The 18,744-nt window shown below is 46.5% G+C and overlaps 1 protein-coding gene across 4 annotated transcripts in view; it reads left to right on the plus strand.

The window, feature by feature from the left end:
* LOC122943647 (carboxyl-terminal PDZ ligand of neuronal nitric oxide synthase protein-like) overlaps positions 1-18,744 on the plus strand; it is a 98,887-nt gene that overhangs the window by 16,096 nt on the left and 64,047 nt on the right. For all 4 annotated transcript variants that reach the window (XM_044301543.1, XM_044301544.1, XM_044301545.1 and 1 more), the window contains exon 2: positions 4,346-4,417. In XM_044301543.1, the coding sequence (XP_044157478.1) occupies positions 4,346-4,417 (72 nt within the window). The remainder of the gene's footprint in view (positions 1-4,345; positions 4,418-18,744) is intronic.

Here is an 18,744-nt window from a genome sequence, read left to right on the forward strand (position 1 = left end):
GTCATGTTTCCCAAGGTCCTCCAGCAGCGCGCCCCGCTCTCCTTACAACAGCCACCCCGGGAGCCGGCCCCTCCTCCTTCCAGTTCCCGCCGGCTTCCCCTGCTGCAGGGCCTGTATCGCTCCGGTGTGCGCCTATACCAACCAATAACAAAGCTCCTCGCTGTAAGGAGCTTTGCTATTGGTAATTTCAGGAACAGACAGCATCGCCGCACTGCCCGTGCCGTTCACAGCGCTCACTGCGCCGATGAATGTGGGTGAAAAGTCTACGGCGTATTAGTACGCCTTAGACTTTTTCCAGGGAGTAAAATAGCCTGAACAAGCATCTATGACGCTGTGCAGGCGTTACTGCGACCTCTGGTTATACTTGTGAACTGCATAAATAGCAATTCCCTAATACCACATTATTGGAAATCTCCTAAAGCCCTGGGACGATTTGAGTAATAACATTCAGGGTGTCTGGAAATTCAAATTCCTTAAATTGTTCTAAGGTTTCAAGGTTGCTCCAAGGTGGCAGAACTTTTCTTCAAATAAATACTACAGGCTAAGGCTACTTTCACACTAGCGTTTGATCGGATCCGTTCTGAACGGATCCGATCATATTAATGCAGACGGAGGCTCCTTTCAGTACGGATCCGTCTGCATTAATAACTTAGAAAAAAATCTAAGTGTGAAAGCAGCCTGAGCGGATCCGTTCAGACTTTCAATGTAAAGTCAATGGGGGACGAATCCGCCTGAAGATTGAGCCACAGGGTGACATCTTCAAGCGGATCCGTTCCCATTGACTTACATTGTAAGTCTGAACGGATCCGCTCGCCTCCGCACGGCCAGGCGGACACCCGAACGCTGCAAGCAGCGTTCAGCTGTCCGCCTGGCCGTGCGGAGGCGAGCGGAGCGGAGGCTGAACACCGCCAGACTGATGCAGTCTGAGCGGATCCGCTCCATTCAGACTGCATCAGGGCTGGACGGAGGCGTTCGGGTCCGCTCGTGAGCTCCTTCAAACGGAGCTCACGAGCGGACCAGCGAACGCTAGTGTGAAAGGAGCCTAAGCTGGTATCTGGAGAAGATCACCTTTTCTCCTCATGAATGTCTTCAGGTCCTCTGTAAAGTCCTTGGAATTAATAAATCATATGCCGGTTCTTTGTACTGACCACATATGTGATGCAGTGCTGGGTGCCTTAAAGCGCTGGGGTCCTAGGTTCAAATCCCGCTAAGGCCACCGTCTGCATGGAGCTTGTATGTTCTCCCCATGTTTGTGAGGGGTTCCTCCAGGTACTGGGGTTTTCTCCCAAATACAAAAGACATACTGATAGACCTTCTAAAAACCTAGTCTTCCCTGAACCCCCTCTAGCTCTTTTATGTCCTGTATAGCATGCTTACTAGATATTTGTAAAAGGATAATATGACATTGGTATCTCTTTTCATACACCCTAAAATTGTACGGTATTTGCTTTTGCAGCTGCTGCCTAGCTTACTTGTAACCAGACTATCAAAGTCCTTTTCTTGGTCCTTTGTCCCCAGTTTTATTCCATTTAATGTGTATTCAGCCATTATATTTCGGTGGCCCAGGTGCATTACTTTACATTTATCAACATAAACCTTCCTCCGTCATATTCTTGCCCATGCGGCCAGCTTATCTAGGTCCTTCTGTAATATTTGACCGTCAAGGTGGGTTTGAAATTTCCTACACAGGTTTTGTCGATGATTTAATCTCAGCCCCATCCACAAGATCATGAATGCACCGTGCAGCATGTTGCTATATCTCGACAGGCCCCATTGGTGGCCGTTATGTAATGGATCTGACAATGCCGTCATGTCCATTATTCTGCTCATCTGACAGAGCAGACAATGGAGATGAACAATGCAGATGTGAACAGGCCCTAAACCTGACAACACTTAAGTAGTGAAGTATTTCAGTCGGTTAGAGTTAATTTTGAGCGTTCCTCAAACTTTCAGGGCAGACGTGTTTTCTCCTGGCCGCATACCTTTGGTTGAGGTAATATCGTGGCCTTGCTGGTAATATCCGGCTTTGGTTGGTGCCATCTGTATCTGGTGTTTAGTACACAGCGGGGCCCGAGGCTGTGCTATTTCTTATAAGATGTTGCTGGCTCCGAAGGCGTCTTTTTTCCCCCCCTCATTTTATCGTGGCAGCAGGAGACTTTACTTCTGAACTTTTCATGGTCTGGTTCATACGTGAATGATGGGTTTCTTCATCTGGATAAAATATCTTTAGAACAATTACAGATCTTGTGATCAAGGTGGAGTTTTGGGAATCCTACACTGCCCAGTAACCTGTGTCGTGTGACCTCCATTTAACTGCTCCTTGTCTCCTTTCTTATCTCATCTGTCAGGCAGGCCATACATCTTTTTGGGCAGCCTAGTGGCCTGGAAATCTGCTACTGGCACTTTCTTGGCATGTTAGAATATTGTTTATGTGAAAGTTTGTGCTTTAATTTGGCTCTTAAAGGGATTGTTCAGGATTCTACAACTGTGGCTGCGCCCACAATTTACCTTGTGTTTTGTATTATTGCTCAACTCTATTATTTCTGGGAATTAAAGGGGTTGTGCACCCTTTGCTGGAGGAAGGGGGTTCACCCCCCCCCCCCTCCTCCATGGGCAGACTGAAGGTTTCCCAGCTCTGGCTCGCCACTCCTTCTCGGTTGCTCTGCAGTGACCTACTCCCCTTTGCGCTATGTGACCATTGGACATGAAGCAAGGGGATCAAGTCACTGCTGCAGCTAGCGATTGGCTGCAGCGGCGTCAAAACAGAAGTTTACATCCTGGTAGCACATTGTAGCAGCTGAGTCCCGGGAAAGGAGGAGTCGGGAAGCAGGTAAGTATGCTTCTCTCTGCAGGTCAGACCAAGAAGGGGGTTTCCTAAACCCCCCAAAGATGCACAACACCTTTAAATATTAGATCAATATTTGATTAGTTGTGGTCCAACTGTCGGCTCCCCTGACGACCCATTGTAAAAAGTGCCATGGCGCTTGGGCAGCCGCTTGGCCTCTTCCTCGGCCTGTGACATCACATCTATAGGTCACATGTCTCACCTGCAACTCATACCCGCTTATCTGAATGGAATTAATGGGGTGTACTGGTTGTCAAAAGTGATCTCCTATTCACAGGATAAGGGGTAACTATTTGATCGGTAGGGTTCCTACCGCTGGGACCCTAACCGATGAAGAGAATGGGTACCCTACACCCCTCGGAGCCCCTGGACATGAACAGAGAGGCAGGTTGGGTGCTGTACTCGCCTGTCTCTGTAACTCACGTAAAGGGGAATGGAGCAGCAGCGTGCATGCCTGACCTTCTGTTCCCTTTATTTCGGGGGAAGGGGGGGGGGATCTGAGGGGGCTCTGCTAGCAATTCATTCATAACTTCTAGTAGAAATAATAAAGGAATGGCACAACATACAGACATAAGAATAGATGTTCCAGAATAGTTTTTACATGGGAAGTGCAAGAAAATATTAAAACGGGCATGAGTGGTGACAGGTCCTCTTTAATATGAGACTTCTGAAAAACCCCTTTAAAGTTAAAGGAATTGACCAGTATATCTTTACTTCGATACAAATGATGGGTCAGTACATAAAGGTAGCTAGTCATTCTGTGTTATTGAACGCCCATGATGTAATATGCTTAAGGCGAGCGTGTCCTGTGTGAAAGTTACACTCCATGTGTGAGCACGATTTCCCCTTTATGGACACGGACACTGCTCATTTCTCAGGAGCACACGGCATTATACTGATTTATAATGCTGTGTGTCTCTGCATGACATAATGCGGTCAGTATGATTCTGTAGAAGTAAGGTCATGCAGAGACACATGCTCAGTTTAAATCTTCAATGTTCTGTTAGAAGCTGTGGCAGTTGTAGGGAAAGAGCTACGGCAGAAAGGACACCCCCCCCCCCCCTGAGAAAGGGCACACCCCTAAGCTGCCAGCCTGTAATAAATCTAGCAGAACAATTGGAGCAATGAATGGAGAGATCTCTGAATCCATGTGAGGCACAGGGCCGGTTCTAGTGTTAGAAGAGGTTGTCATGTACTTTATGATGTTTGATTTTCATTTTTCACATTAGTCATAGCATCACCCCTTTAATGACCTCGTGATGGCTTTTCTTACCTTCTTCTAATATAGCGTAGCCAGGCTCTTTGTTCATTTTTCTTTCTTTGTGACTAATATTTCTTGTACTTCTGCTGTATGAGCCAAGTCCTCTGTAAACACGCCACTGCGAGGAACAATGGGAATGAGTGTGTCTATGTCCATCGGTCAAACACGCATGTTCACATTACATGCAGTCTATTTTACCACGTACACATAGAAACTGAAGTTGTGTCTTTGTTTTGCAGTACATCGGGAGTTTGGATGTGCCGCGTCCTAACAGCAGAGTGGAGATTGTGGCGGCCATGAGGCGAATACGGGTATGTTGACTGGTTGTCCTCAGTATATAAAAAATTAAGCAATCTGTCTCTGGGTTAATGCCGCCCTATGTGAGGGCAGTAAAACTGTTTTTTTTTATTTATTTATTTTTTATGACCTCAGGATATCAGTGTCTGATCGATGGGGGTCCGACATCTAGGACCCCCATCAATCAGCTGTTTGAGAAGGCACCAGCGCTTTTGTGAGAGCTGCGGCCTTCTCCATGCTTGCCAAGCACATCACCATACGCTGTATAGCGGCTATCCTTGGTATTGCGCTCTGCCCCACAGAAGTGAATAAGGCTGTGCTTTGTAAGCATGGAGAAGCCTGCAGCGCTCACAGGAGGCGCTGGTGCCTTCTCAAACAGCTGATAGGCGGGGGTCCCGAATGTCAGACCCTCACTGATCAGATATTGGTGACCTGTCCTAAGGATAGGTCATCAGTATAAAAATCCTGGTTAAAAAAAAAACACTACTCATTTGCGTGCGGTCCCACTGATGCTCCATTCCCAGCAGCTTTCCGATCCCTGCAAAACCAGGAACCGACTTGGTCCTGTGGCTGCTGCAGCCAGTCACAGGCCTCAGCTGTCATATCGGCTTCGACAATACATCACATCTGGGATTGGCCACAGCAGTGACTGGACAAAGCTGCTTCCTGGTCCTGCAGGGACTGGAAGTGGCCAGGAACAAAGCAAATTTGGGGCTGCTGACATGTTAGTGGTGTTTTTTTGTTTAGTGGCCCACGTCAGGACCATATGGGTTGTTGGCTCCAAGGCCGGATAACTCCTTTAATTCTTATGGTCTTCCATCACAAAGTTAGCAAAATTAAGTTAAATTAGGGTGTTAGCCAATAGCAGGCTGCGGCGGGGACGAGTCTCCAGGGAGGCTTGTCCCCATTGCGGCCTGATTTTGGCTGAACCCTTCCCCCATGCCCCCCTGCAATGTTGTGGCATTGAAAAGCCCGGCCTGTCAGTCTTCAAGTAAGTGATTCCCTCCTGCCCCAATCACGGTTCCATCCAGTCTCCCAGTTCTCTGCTCCCCCTTCTCCTGTCACCCCACTAGTGACCCTGCCCCCCCTTCTGTCACCCCACTAGTGACCCTGCTCCCCCCCTCCTCCTGTCACCCCACTAGTGACCCTGCTCCCCCCCTCCTCCTGTCACCCCACTAGCGACCCTGCTCCCCCCTCTCCTCCTGTCACCCCACTAGCGACCCTGCTTCCCTCTCCTCCTGTCACCCCACTAGTGAACCTGCTCCCCCCTCCTCCTGTCACCCCACAGGGAAGAAGCTGAACAGACTCTGCCGACTATGATGGGATCCGTTCAGTTTCCGTTCAGAATCCTGTCTTTTTACCAGACAAAAATACGCAAAATACGAATACCGTCTGTGTGCCTTCCTCTTTTTTGTAGACCTATTGACTTTGATGAGTCAGTGCACTGTATTTTGCAGAATAGAACAGGACATGTTCTATCATTTGTGGAATGGACGTATAGATGAGGACAGCACCAACGGATGACATCCAGGTGCCGTCCACATGTGTGTATCCGTACCGCTAATTCTAGAACACGTCCCATTCTAGTCTGTAAAACATGGACCACAGACCCTTTGAAGTAAATGGGTCTGCCAAAAAAAATGCAGACAGCACACGGACAATATTTGTATTTTGCGGATCCGTGATTTGCCGATACAGTTGTGTGGGCATAAGGCCTAATAGGCTGAATTGAAATAAATAAAAATCAGGGAAGCAAATCTGTGATGGCTCCTCCTGACCTTTACTTACGAGGGAGAGAAGACCTGCCTAGTGTAGAAAGTAACCACAGCGTGGAGCAGGGGGCATCTGTGGCATTGGTCAGGGTGTGGAGGGGGGGGGGGGGGTGCACCTCTCTTTCCCATTTTCAAATGTTGCATTGCATGCTTTTGGGAATTAATATGCTACTCTACGTCTTTGAGAAAGTCCACTGCAGGCTCATCGTAGGGAAAAATATTCCCTAGCAGTTTCCACTACAATCTGGGGGCAGTAAGTACCGTAACAGGAGATACCCTGCTCCTGGCGATATGTTGCAGACTTTGCAAGCTTCTTATCCCATCTCTGGGTTTTTTAATAATCCGGAGAGCTTTTTGTATGGCGGTGCAGCTTCAAATCTCCTAGATGTTCTACATTTTAAACCAGACAATAGAGGATGAATGGAATGGAAATGTGTGAGGAGCAAGGAGATTACAGATCGTACTGGATGCTAATCCTCCATCATTCTGCAATGGAGCTTTACTTTTGCTGGGGGGGGGGGTCTCGCTCTACTTGTCTCATCTGCATGCTTTTCATTGCACATCAAATAGATACATCCCGATGGGACGGAGATAAGTGGTCCTCCTGGTTACAGTGAATTCTTCCATATGCCTATGCATAGTGTAACCTGTATGCTCTGCCTCCTGTATTTAGGGCAGTCATCCAGACCTGTAGGCAATCTGGGTTAAATGTTTTAACAACCTAGAGGAGTTATCTGGCTTAATAAAAAAAACGTAAAAAAAATAGGCAACCGTGTTCAAAAAATAATGGAACCCCCCCCCCCCTTCCAAAATTTTTTAAAAAAAGGTACTTTTTAAAGTGCCCTCTGTCGGCTCCAGGCAGTCTCCATTGGGCCAGCGGTCTCATGACCAAGAACTGGTCCCTATCACTTGAATCTGGAATTTGTAGCGCTGGAGCGTTTTTGAAAAGTAACAGGTTCATTTATTAAGATCGACCTTTTAGACGCCTGTCTTAATAAAGCCCCATAGCTGGCGGTGGTTCCTCTGACGTTATGAAGAGGCGCGGGCCTCTCCATAACTTTTACATTTAGAAGCAGTGCTGGAAGTGCCAGACAGCTTCCTTGCTGGCTTACATTCAGACCATGATGAATGAGAAGGGCCGGCCGGACAACCCCTTGAATAGATGTGGACTGTTGACTTACAGTATATTTACTTAACCCAGGGGTACTACAATCAGCTTATGTCAGTCAAACCAGAGATTCCTCCAAAAGAGCAGAGAGAACCTTCTGTAGACAGCTGTTTTGGGTTTGTTGGTATAGAGCAGGGTACTGGTTGGCTGTATGAGATGCCTTTGACATACACCAGATGGTACAGGTTCTCACTGAAGAGACACAGCGTATATGTAGACCTATTTACATGCAGAGCTCCATCATATTTAAATTAGCTTGTGTCAAATCGGAGCCTCCTCTGAGGAGCCACCCATGTGTAGAGAGGTTTCGAGGTTCTTGCCTCTTGCTAGTACAGGACAGGGTCCTGGGTGGCTGGATGACTTGCAGCTCGGGGGGGGGGGGTTTCTCATTGTCTACAGGTGGGTTGCTCTTCCATTTGGAGGACTTTTACTTTGGCTGATATGTGCCAATTTGAGAATATTAACGTGTGAGCTTTAGCTTTTGCTCACATCTGTGTTGGAGATTGTTAAAAGATAACTCGTATTTTTATTTTGGGAGTATTGGATTGTGGTGATTAATATCTCCTTGGTGGCCTTATTTCAACTTTTCACTGTGTATTCAATTACCCCTTAATTCCACAGTTTTGTTCCCTGTACTGCCTACTTTTACCTCTGCTTAAAATGAGGTTGCTAGGCAGGGTCCGTCTATCTGTTGAAGGACTGAGCACGCAGTGTGCAGGGTCACATTACTGAGAGCCAGGGACTGTAGGTAAATGATTAAAGCCAGGTCCTCCCCAGCAGCTGATAACGGTGCCTGGGCTGTGTGCACTTCTCCCTGTCCCTGCGCTTGGCAGACGCTCCCTCACTCAGCAGAGCTGGAGAATGCAGAGTTGAAGCAGTGCAGCGCAGAGCAGGGAAGGGAGATCTGCCATCTGCTCAGTGTATAAATGAAAGCAACATGTGGTAAGAGGACCCCTTTGTGCTGCAGGAGATTAACCCTTTATGGGGAGGGCTGTGGTTACTGACACTTTTGGGGGGCTATTGTTACTGGCTAGTGCATGTGAGGAGCGCAATGCATTGTGGGTAGTAAGGGTTGGCGGGATTAGCCTCAGGGTGAGGGCAGTGGCGGCCATCTTAACTGAATAGTGAAATTGCAGTTTTATGCAGACTGGTTGCTAAGGGCTGAATCTTATTAAATATGGGGTAAGTCAGTCTAATAGTAACTGATTCTGGAATATCATGTTATTAGTAACTACATATATGAGAATTGAAATAAGGGTCTAAATGTGACAGTTATCCTTTAAGGTCCTCCTCCATCGCTAATTTTGTTATAAGAGCGGGACAACATAGGGCAGCCTGGTTAACTGGCTTGTCTACTAAAATGTTTGGTTCCCAAACGGAAACCAGACAGACCCCATTACAGTGAATTGGGTTTGTCTGGTGCTGTAGGTTATCATACAGCGAATCCTGCTCTTTGATTTCTTTATTTGTTTTTTTTTTTTTTGTCCCAAAACTACGGCTAGAACAACCCCCAATGTGAACGTGGCAGATTGTCGCTTTGCTGCTATATCACAGTATACCTGACTACGTTTACTATTCAAAGCTCAGGGAATGCTGGGTAACTGGTTTTTCAGCATGGCTTTACTGTCATTTAGGTGTTCCATTTATTTATTAATCCTCGTGTAGACTTGGGGCTTTGTGGCGGACGTTCACAGATGCTGTGTTTGCTTTGGCATTTTCCTTCTTTTTTTTAAATTTTATATTTATGCGTTTGGTGTGATAAGCAAATACATATAAAAGGTCTATGAGTGTTATCTAGTAGCTATGATACAATTATACAGAGAATTTTATGTATACGAATGGCGACCATTTACTGCCAGAAAAGTCCATCATAGATGTCCTGTATGTGCGCCCTGTGTTGTATCTTAAAGGGGTGGTCCAGAATATAAAATTAAGACAAATCTGTAATAACATAAAACTAGATAAAATGCTAATATTGTAATATGGTTACCTTACCTGGTATTTATTTGTTATACTCGCTTGTATAGCACTACTATATTCCGCAGCCCTTTACAGACCTTAGCATCACACTGTCCCCAATGGGGCTCACAATCTAAGGTCCCTATCAGTATGTCTTGGAGTGTGGGAGGAAACCAGAGTACTCCGGAGGAAACCCACGCAAACACTGTTTGAGAAGGCAGCGGCGCTCCAGCAGCACCGCAGCCTTCTCACTGTTTACCGCCGGCCCACTGACGTCACGACTAGTATCAACTAGCGTGGGTTCGGCTAAGCTCCGTTCAAGTGAACAGAGATTAGCCCCGCCCACGCTAGTTGATACTAGTCGTGACGTCAGTGGGCCGGCGGTAAACAGTGAGAAGGCTGCGGCACTACTGGAGTGCCACTGCCTTCTGAAACAGCTGATCGGCGGGGGTCCCGGGTGTCAGACCCCCGCCGATCAGAAGCTGATGATCTATCCAGAGGTGGTGGAGAACCAGTCTGTGTGCACTGAAAGCTTTGCTGCTGTATTTATTGCTATGGCCGTACGGAGTATGAACTAATCTGGATGTTGGAGCGGTGCAGCAGGCCTCTATTACATACATACAGTTCTTTATTTGGCTTCCTGTGAAATTGGCCCGGTGTGTCTGAGTGAGCAGTACGTAAAATAATTTAGGGGTGGCCTGGCATGGACTAAGGCTACTTTCACACTGGTGTTTTGGCTTTCCGTTTGTGAGATCCGTTCAGGGCTCTTACAAGCGGTCCAAAACTGATCAGTTTTGCCCTAATGCATTCTGAATGGAAAAGGATCCGCTCAGAATGCATCAGTTCAGTCTCTATTCCGCTTTGTAGGCGGTGTCCGTCTGACGAAACTGAGCCAAACGGATCAGTTCTGACACACAATGTAAGTCAATGGGGACGGATCCGTTTTCTATGACGCAATCTGGCACAATAGAAAACTGATCCGTTTTGGCTATGTTAAAGATAATACAAACTGATCTGTTCTGAACAACATGCGGTTGTATTATCTGAATGGATCCGTCTGAGCAGATACATGACGGATCCGCACCAAACGCGAGTGTGAAAACTCTGCTCAACTAGTTGGGGCCTCCTGTTTCCAGAGCTGAAGCTTCAGTCCCCGCTGGATCGGTAGTTTGATGTCTTGTCCATGTGCATGCCTCTACTTTTGGCCAATCAGTGACTTGAATGGTGACCTGTGCTGGAGCACACAGTCACATGGCCTAGGCACAGATCATTCCCATTCAAGTGAAAGGGGCTGAACTGCAATACCAAGCACAGCCACTATACAATGGACAGCGCTGTGCTTGGTACGCTGTGAGAATGCTGCGTCACTTACCATAGAGCCTCAAGCCTCTTGCACACAACCATATGTATTTTGCGGTCCGCAGAAAACGGATCCCCAAAAAATATGGATGACATCCGTGTGCGTTCCGTATTTTGCGGAACGGAACTGCTGGCCCCTAATCGAACAGTACTATCCGTGTGTGTAATGCGGACAATAATAGGGCATGTTCTATTTTTTTTGGCGGAACGGACATACGGAAACGGAATGCACACAGAGTTTTGCGGACCCATTGAAGTGAATGGTTCCACATACGGTCCGCAAAAAGAAAACGTAATGTACACGGAAAAAAAAATACGTTTGTGTGCAAGAGGGGGTGCTGGGATTGGGACCACTACTGATCACATACTGATGGCCTATCCTGAGGATGGGCATATATTTTGCTAGGAAAGCAAAAAGAGAGCGCACACCATAGAGTAGTATGTTCCAAATTGGTGGAACAATTAGAGAGAGTAAAAGTTGGAGGCTCACCTTCTAAAGTTGTGCTATAAATTGGCACAACTCTACTGTACGTTTGTCGAAATTACGTGTCCAGCAGTCAGGTATGCAGCCGTCGCGTCCAGAAGCTTCAGGAGATGAGGCCCAGTCTTCTCCAAAGAAATTTGCTATGTGAAAAATAGGGGGACTTCAGTGTGGCGCAACTACACCTCGCCAGGGCACTCATGTGAAGAATAAACACATCTTCCTCTTTATTGAGTATTTTTTTGTCGCCAATATGCCTTTTCGTAATGATATGTCCTTATAATCTAGCACATATATACATCAGCATCACCTCTCCAGTTAGCGTCCTATCGTCATGGCAGCACAGCCGCGCCTCCGGCCGGCGCGTGACCCGGACGTGCAGCTAAGTACTAAAGGACCCTTCAGCGTCCTCTGCTCCTCAGCAACCGGGTCACGTGATGACCACGCCTCCTGCCGACACATGACTCGGGACGTGTAGCCACTCACCATAGAAATTTTCTAGCATACACTGTTTCCCGGTAACCCGGTCACTTGGCCACACTCCTTGCGACCACGTGACCGGAAGATCTGCTCAGCCGGGCCACTGGTGCCCGGCCATTCACTAATCACTGCCGGGCACCAAAAAACTAGCACACCTGATCGCATGTTCTGTGACCACGCGTGAATACAATGCTGAATGCATCCATTTAATGTCTACAAAACAAACAAATAAAAATTCCACTTGTCCCTACAGCCACTATTCACTCGGACTCATGGTAATGGTTTTACAAATGTAAATGTGTTTTTAATTATATGCTAATTAGGAGACAGCCCCACTCCCACAGGCCGGTCCAGGTCTGCTCTTTTTGGTGTTTTTTTTTTTAGGATTTAAATACTTGCTGTACAACACTGATTGTTTATTGAGCTATTTCAACCTGATAAAGGGTGCCCCAGACCCCCGAAACGCGTATTTTTTTGGGGGCAAAAAAAGAATACTCAATAAAGAGTAAGATTTGTTTATTCTTCACATGAGTGCCCTGGCGAGGTGTTGTTGCGCCACACTGCGGCCCTGCTATTTTTTTTCACATATCCTGAGGATGGATTTTCAGTATAAAACACCTGGAAAACCCCTTTAAGTTGCCAATAGACCTTAGATAGCCCCTGACCTATCACAAGACACATTGGGGTAGATTTAATAATCAATGTGCAAGAATTCTGTCTGAAATTCTGGCGCACGCACATCTAATGTGTGTGGGAACTTTTGGGAGCTCAAGGTGCCGAAGCGAGTGTGTACCCTTTAAAAAATAAAAAAAAGGAATTGGACGAAATAAATAGATGTTTCCAAGTCAAACTTGTAAAACTGGCTTTGTATTCACAATAAATAGAGCTGTGTGCGTCTGCTTCCAGCGTGTGGTCTCTGTGCTCATTCTAATTAATTGTCCTTTGCTTAGTTTGTTGGCATTTTCAAGAACTTGGTGAGGCTTTGTATCTGGAAACTGAAGTTGTTGTAGGAAGGCGAGGAAGAGGACAGAAAAGGGAGGTTAGAAGGCGAGGTGGGAGGTTAAAGACTTGTGCCAGTCTTCAGCATTATAAAGGAATCTAAGGAATTTCTTAGTGTGGGAGGGCAAGACATGGAATTCACTGACCAGGGTCCACGAAGGGGGAGCAGGTCACTGGGAGAGGAACTTTTTATTAAAGCTGGATAGATAGAGCTCCTCCAGATAATGCGCCTGCTTGTTAGAGACGTCTTGTGTTACAGGGTTGGCGGACGGCTACTTGCCAGGAGAATAGAAAATGATGCTGATTGATCCAGTATCAGAACCCAGGGAATGAATGAAAGTCCTTGGCATCTTATAAATGTCATTTCATTTCATTTTCATTTCATTTTTTTTTTGTTCTCAAGCCCTACAAGATCAGGCGCTCATTTTGTTAATGTAAGAGCTGAAGCCACTGTACTTGTCTAAATGAAATAATTGGTATGTAAGGACTTTGCTACAGTCAATCTTCTCTACGAGCCTTTGTAACCAGTGAGAGGGGCTGATGGGACGTGGGTGCTGCTCCCTCTAATATCGGAAGTACAGAATAGCTGTAAAGAACTGCATGGCACCAACTAGTCATAATTACGGTAGCTAGGATATTTATAGGGCGTTTCTAGGTGTTTATCCTGAGAATAGGTCATCAATATTAGACACCCACATGGAAAACCCCTTTAACCCTCTAAAGCTGCCTTCACACACAGCAGATTTTGTTGGAGTTCTTTTGGCGGGAAGCACACAAATTTCTTCAAGCCCCGTTCAGGTGAATGGAACAGATTTTTAGTCGCAGAAATTTTCTTCAACAAAATTTGCTTAGTGTGGAGACACCCTCAGGGTGCCTGCACATAGTGCCGATTACTTGCGTTTTTTTTTTTTCCCTCGTGGATTTAACGCGAAAAAAACCACAGCGTAATACAGTCCCTGTAAAGTGTATGAGATGAGACAAATCTTGTGCACGTTTTGATTATTTTTCTTAGGGCTCTTTCACACTTGCGTTGTCCGGATCCGGCATAGAGTTCCGTCGTCAGGGCTCTATGCCGGAAGAATCCTGATCAGGATTATCCTAATGCATTCTGAATGGAGTGAAATCCGTTCAGGATGTCTTCAGAACGGAACGTTTTTTGGCCGGAGAAAATACCGCAGCATGCTGCGCTTTTTGCTCCGGCCAAAAAAACTGAAGACTTGCCGCAAGGCCGGATCCGGAATGAATGATTCAGCCGAATCTCCTCCTTGCTGGCTGATGTCACAGAGCTGGAGCGCCGAAATCTCGCGATGCGCGAGCTAGCGCATGCGTAGTTCGTTCCCTGTGCTGATGCCAGTACAGGGAATGAACATGATGCCGACACTGCGCATGCGCTAGCTCGCGCATCGCGAGATTTCGGCGCTCCAGCTCTGTGACGTCAGCCAGCAAGGAGGAGATTCGGAGGACGCGGGGCGGTGCAGGGCTCCTTTCCGCTTGACTCATCTCCGGATACAGGACTCAGTATCAGGTCATTTGCATATCAATCAAAACTGTTTTTTAACACAATAAAAGCGCAGAGAGTTATGGGACCTGGGTACTTGCAGATGTGCTAGCGGCCATCTAGCAGCCCATGTCCCCAGCTCTATGCGCAAAATCATGGTGACAGGTTTCCTTTAAGTCTATGGGGAAAACCACTCTACATAAGGTGCAGAATAGCACAAACAATTGACATGTTGTGGATTTGAAAATCCACATGGCAAATCAATTTCCACATTAAATTTAAAAGCAAAGTGTACATGAGATTCGTCAAATCTGTCTCTTTGCTGGTAATGTATTATGCTGAGTTTTTTATGCATGAAAATGCACATGGATAAACCGTGCCTAATCCGCAACATGTACAGGTAGCCTTTGAGAAAAGGACATAATGGGGCACATTTACAAAGAACGGTCTTTTGTTTCCCCTTGCACTGCCGGAAGACTTTAAGCTTTAAAACAAGACCAGGATCGTAGCATTAGCTCATCTACATCGGGATATAGAACTTTTAGAAATTGAGTCTAAAGCAGGTTTCAGCCCAAGGTTTACTCCCAGCCCAATTTCTAAAGATTAGAATTTGACCTTTTTTCTTTTGGGGGGCGGGGGGCTGTATTTTTATCTTTCCACCCCTGAAGTCCAGGGAAGACGAGGGGTTTAAGGCTACAGCCCTTGTGTTTTAGAGCAGTAAATGAGGTTACTGTCTATTAAAGGGGTTATCCCATCATAATCATCACTGTTAAATCTGTTAATGATTTGACAGTGATAATTTTTGTAAATATATTTGATTAACCCATTCCCACAGTTTAAGAGAGAATTTATCCCCACTTACCTCATTGTTGTCATTCGGTCTCCCCTGGTTACGGCCACCGCTCTTCTCCGGAATCCCAGTGGCCACACTTGCGCAGAAGACTCCTTCTTTTCTCCCGGCCGGGCCACTCGCTGTCCTGAGCGCGCAAGCCGCTGCGCATGCGCGATGGTGACTTCTTCCTGGCCAGAATAGTACAGAGCCGCGAACGCGCATGCTGGCTCTGTACTATACTGGCCAGGAATAAGTCACCATGGCGCATGCGCAGCAGCGTGCGCGTTCAGTCCAGCGCATGGCCCGGCCGGGAGAAGACTTCAATCAAGATGAAGCCCACCCCCAGCCAGAATCCAGGAAGTGAACGGCATGCTGGCAGCAGGTATGAAAATGCAAAGTGGGATAACCCTTTAATGTATACCAGGCACCCTGGGGGGCTAGGGCATAGAAGGGGATTATTATAAGTATCCCTGGTGGTCCAGGGTGCTGTTTGTCAACGTTCTTCAGCAAAGTACCCCCTACTCAAAAATGACATCAAAGTAGGGGTGTGTGATCTAAACGATATAAATTTGGCCAACGCCATATCGCGTAGAACATGGCATGCACCGCTCTCGGCACGCACCATGTTCTCCTGAGCCGACACAGTGGAGAAGGAGGGAGTCCCTCTCTCCCTACTGTGTGCGGCTGTCGCTGACCACCAATGAGAACAGAGTAGGAGGAGGAGGGACTGTGGCCACTCCGCAACTAATGAGAACAGAGAGGAGGGGAGGGACTGTGGCCACTGCGCCACCAATGAATATAGTTAATATGCCTGAATACAAACGTAGCCTGCATGTGCCACCATATCCCATACCTGGCCTCTATTACTGCGCGCCGCGATCCGCCGCAATTCACCCCTCGAGTCCTGAGGGGTTAATTGCGGCGGATCACAGTGCACAGTAATAAAGGCCAGGTATGGGATATGGCCGGCACATACAGGCTACGTTTGTAGTCAGGCATATTAACTATATTCATTGGTGGCGCAGTGGCCACAGCCCCTCCCTTCTACTCCCCCCTCTTCTAAGTATTATATTAATTGCGGCCCCTCCACACGATTAAATCATTGGTGGCAGTGGCCCCAGGGTGGCAGCTTCTGATCGGAGCCCCAGCAGTGTAATTGCGGGGGTCCGATCGGTTACTATGGCAGCCAGGATGCTATTCAAGCCCCGGCTGCCATAGTCAGCTCCCTGCTGCTGTGTAGAGCTCTATTAGGGTGAATAGGACAAGGGTTCTAGCCCCTAAGAAGCTAATAGTTATTAAATAAAAAGTTTAACCCCCCTTCCCCCCGAAATATAGAATATATCGCACACCCCTGTATCAAAGTATCCCTAAAGCTATAATTATACTGTTCTACATGTTAAAGGGGGACTCCGGTAGGTAAAAGTTATCACCTATCTTATCAGTTATCCCCTAACTGTGAGATTGGTGGGGGTCTTACCAAGTCAACACCTTGAAGTCTTTGACCTGTTACTGTTGATATGTGATTGACATGAATGCCAGAAGATTTCTCAGCAGAACATTACTGAGAACCCCACACTTCTCTGCTGGCTTCCATTCTCTTCATATTGCACCCTGGTGCCATCTCTTCCTCATATAAATAATGCACATGCACCAAACTTTGTCAGAGCAGGCCACCTCGTTCCATTGTCCAGCCGTTATAATACGGCCCTTGTCAAAGATCCTTGCACTGTCTTGTTTTTCCTGTTTCTAACACATCAGCCTCAGGAACTGACTGTTCACTTGCTGCCTTAATATGTCCCTCCTCATAACTGGTTATGGCCGATTACTCTGTATGTAGGGCAGATAATAACGGCTTGTGCAGATGGGACTTTTTCTTTCTTTTGTGGTACATGATACTAGCTTATGTTGGAACAATAGCTAAAATGTTGACTGTTTTGTCCTGTAGATGGGTGGTACTTGTCCTAGAGATGCATCTTGTGTTATGTTATTGTCTCTCTCATTCTTCAGGAGATACTGGACAGTTATCATTCCTTGTGTAGCGGGAGCATTCTACTTGTGTAGTCTCCATTTTTTCCCAAGATGTTTCCTTCAGGCTTCTGTCTGAAGATGTGGGTTGTTAAGACTCACTGTGGACACCTTATGGAGCTTTTCATTTTCTTGTCCCTTCACAAACCAATTCACGAGTCCGTAGGAATGCATTGGGTGAATTGATTTGCTATTGACAAAGCTTCAAAATTTTTTAGCAGTCAGCATTCTCCAAGTATTTCTACTGGCATTGGTATCTCAGATAAGGGTGAGGCACTAAAATAAATATACTTTATTCATATTTAATTAAAACCGGGGAAGGGGTCATGCAATTCATTACTAACGGTAAAAAGGAAAGCCGCACCACTAAACAGACATATATGTTGTCTAATGATCTTATAGGACTGACAATTTGTCAACTCCGATCAGGATATTAGTGCGGCTATCCAAAAAAGAACTGGGTAGGTGGTATGAAAAGCTGTATAAGTATGAGAGAATTGGTGGCCAGTATTTCACATTTCATGGAATATAACCAGCTATCAGGAACTGACCATATATCCAATTGTCCAGGCAAATGGTCACTGAGTACTAAAGACCCTCCCCAGAACAACTCTCAAAACTGCACACAACTCCACCTATCCTCCCCAAACTCCCATATAACACGTCTGGAAAGACTTGACTCGTTTCATCAAGAAATAAATCAGGAGCTAAAGTAAAGAGCTAGTGATGGGATTATGGTAAACAGACGCTGCCACACTGGTGTAGTGTGACAGGCTATCCAGCACTGTGGCGACCGCGCTCACCGCCGATTTAAAGGGAACCTGTCACCAGGATTTTGTGTATAGAGCTGAGGACATGGGTTGCTAGATGACCGCTAGCACATCCGCTATACCCAGTCCCCATAGCTCTGTGTGCTTTTATTGTGTATAAAACCCGATTTGATACATATGCAAATTAACCTGAGATGAGTCCTGTCCCTGACTCATCTCACGTACAGGACTCATCTCAGGGTAATTTGCATATGTATCAAATCGGTTTTTTTTACCTAATAAAAGCACACAGAGCTATGGGGACTGGGTATTGCGGATGTGCTAGCGGCCATCTAGCAGTCCATGTCCTCAGCTCTATACACAAAATCCCGGTGACAGGTTCTCTTTAAACAGGGGAATCGGACACACCCCTGAAGGCGGGGGGAAGGAACATGCGTCTAATCAGGACCAAGGCGGGGAGGAGTTTACTCAGTAACCCGTAGTCTCACAGGAACGCACAGATAAAGCCCACCTACTAAAGAACAATAGGTAAACAGGGATAATATTGGCAGAAAGAGATTGATGACAGTGAAATAAATTTAGAAAGCAGGAACAGCACAAATTGGGGCAACGGCATTCAGACAAATAACTCGCCGTCGCCGCAACCGCATGGAAACATCTATAAAGTGGAAGATGGTTAATTGCATCTATTTATCTAGAAAGATCATTCTAGAAACAAGATATCAGCACAGGTGCTCCCAACATAACAAGTAGCTACAGACACACAATATCGGCTAGTACTCAGCGTCGGTATAGCATCAGACACCAAATAAATCGCTGTTGCCGTAGTGTCCAATAAAGATAAAAACGCTACTGAGCCGACTTGAAAACCAAACGGCAAAGGCAAAAAAATAATCCCTAGAGTGAATACGACGATCGAGGTGGTCCCACAGATGCTTCAGTTAGGTTCAAATCTGGGGAATAAGGGGTCCAGGGTAGTTGCTCCTGAGAAATAAAAA

The sequence above is a fragment of the Bufo gargarizans genome, chromosome 7, assembly GCF_014858855.1.
Source record: "Bufo gargarizans isolate SCDJY-AF-19 chromosome 7, ASM1485885v1, whole genome shotgun sequence".
NCBI classification, from domain to species: Eukaryota; Metazoa; Chordata; class Amphibia; order Anura; family Bufonidae; genus Bufo; species Bufo gargarizans.